We start from the raw sequence: 1,422 nt of genomic DNA, 5'->3' as shown, positions 1-1,422 counted from the left end.
GTCAATTAGTGATGACAAAGACCCTGTTGTTGATGGATTCAATGCATATTTCTTCAAGAAGGCATGAAAGATCATTCACCAGGAAGTTATAACAGTTGTTATGGATTTCTTTACCACTGGGAAGCTATACAGAGCAATCAATTCTACATCTATCACTTTAGTACCCAAGACTAGCAAACCTAGAATAGTTAAAGAGTTTAGAGCAATTGCTTGTTGAACAGTGCTTTATAAGCTTATTTCCAAAATCTTAGCCTCCAGACTTCAAGTTATTATCTCTATTGTTATTAGTGAAGCATAAGTTGGTTTTATACCTAGTAGGAGGATCTCTGATAATGTCATTTTAGTACATTAATTGGTCAAAGCCTATTCTAGGAAACACACCTCTCCCAGATGCATGATTAAGATAGATTTTCAGGAGACCTATGATTCTGTGGAGTGGCCCTACTTGAAGCAGGTTATGAAAGAGCTAGGATTTCCTAAATTGTTCATATCATGGGTCATGGAATGCATACAGACTATTAACTATACTGTCATAGTTAATGGAGAATATCCAGTTCCATTCAATGCTGCCAAGGGCCTCAGAGAAGGTGACCTAATGTCACCTTTCCTTTTTGCAATTGTAATGGAGTATTTAAGTAGAAGCTTACATGATCTCAATGCAAACAAGGAGTACATCTATCATCCAGATGTTCAAAGCTCAAGATTAATCACTTATGCTTTGCTGATGACCTTTTGATCTTTGCTAGAGGGGATATGATGTCAGTAGATGCAGTATACCACAAGTTCTTACCGTTTACAAAAATGTCTGGGCTACAAGCTAACCAAAGTAAGAGTGCAGTGTATTTTGGAGGAGTCTCAATAGCACTGCAACAGCAGATTTTACAATACTTGGGATTCACCACAGGAGACCTGCCTTTTAAATATCTGGGAGTTCCCCTATCTACAAAAAATTGAGTATCATGCAATGGCAACCTTTGATAGATAAAATGACATAAAAAATCACCTCATGTACTGCAAGGAAACTCTCATATGTTGGTAGAGTCCAGCTAGTCCAAAGTATTTTGTTTGGGATACAAGCTTTCTCGGTACAACTTTTCATTATCCCTACCAAAGTGATTAAGGTAATAGAAGGCATATGCAGATCCTATGTGTGGTCAGGTACCAATATGATCACAAATAAAGATCTACTAGCCTAGGATAAGGTATGTCTCCCAAAGCTGGAAGTGGACTAAACCTTACCAATCTGTAAATCTGGAACAAGGCAACTATAGCTAAGGTATGCTAGGATTTGTCTCACAAGGAAGATAAATTATGGATCAAATGGATCCATACTTATTACATCAAAAATTAGCCATTCAGTAATACCCTGACCCCTCAGCAAGCTTGCTGGATGGTTAAGAAAATTTTTGAAGCTCGAGGTTC

The 1,422-nt window shown here is 37.6% G+C and overlaps 1 protein-coding gene across 1 annotated transcript; it reads left to right on the top strand.

Annotated features, from left to right (window-relative positions):
• Positions 1 to 394: 394 nt before the first annotated feature.
• LOC138896265 (secreted RxLR effector protein 78-like) lies at positions 395 to 736 on the top strand. The gene has a single exon (XM_070181061.1). The coding sequence runs from the start codon at positions 395 to 397 to the stop codon at positions 734 to 736; it is 342 nt and encodes a 113-aa protein (XP_070037162.1).
• Positions 737 to 1,422: the final 686 nt, after the last annotated feature.

This window comes from Nicotiana tomentosiformis, chromosome 7 (genome assembly GCF_000390325.3).
Source record: "Nicotiana tomentosiformis chromosome 7, ASM39032v3, whole genome shotgun sequence".
NCBI classification, from domain to species: Eukaryota; Viridiplantae; Streptophyta; class Magnoliopsida; order Solanales; family Solanaceae; genus Nicotiana; species Nicotiana tomentosiformis.
This window is presented reverse-complemented; position numbering and strand designations above follow the sequence as displayed.

What these genes read in the sequence shown, in the direction of transcription:
- LOC138896265 (XM_070181061.1), top strand. Translation starts at nt 395, where the DNA reads ATGATTAAGATAGATTTTCAGGAGACCTATGATTCTGTGGAGTGGCCC.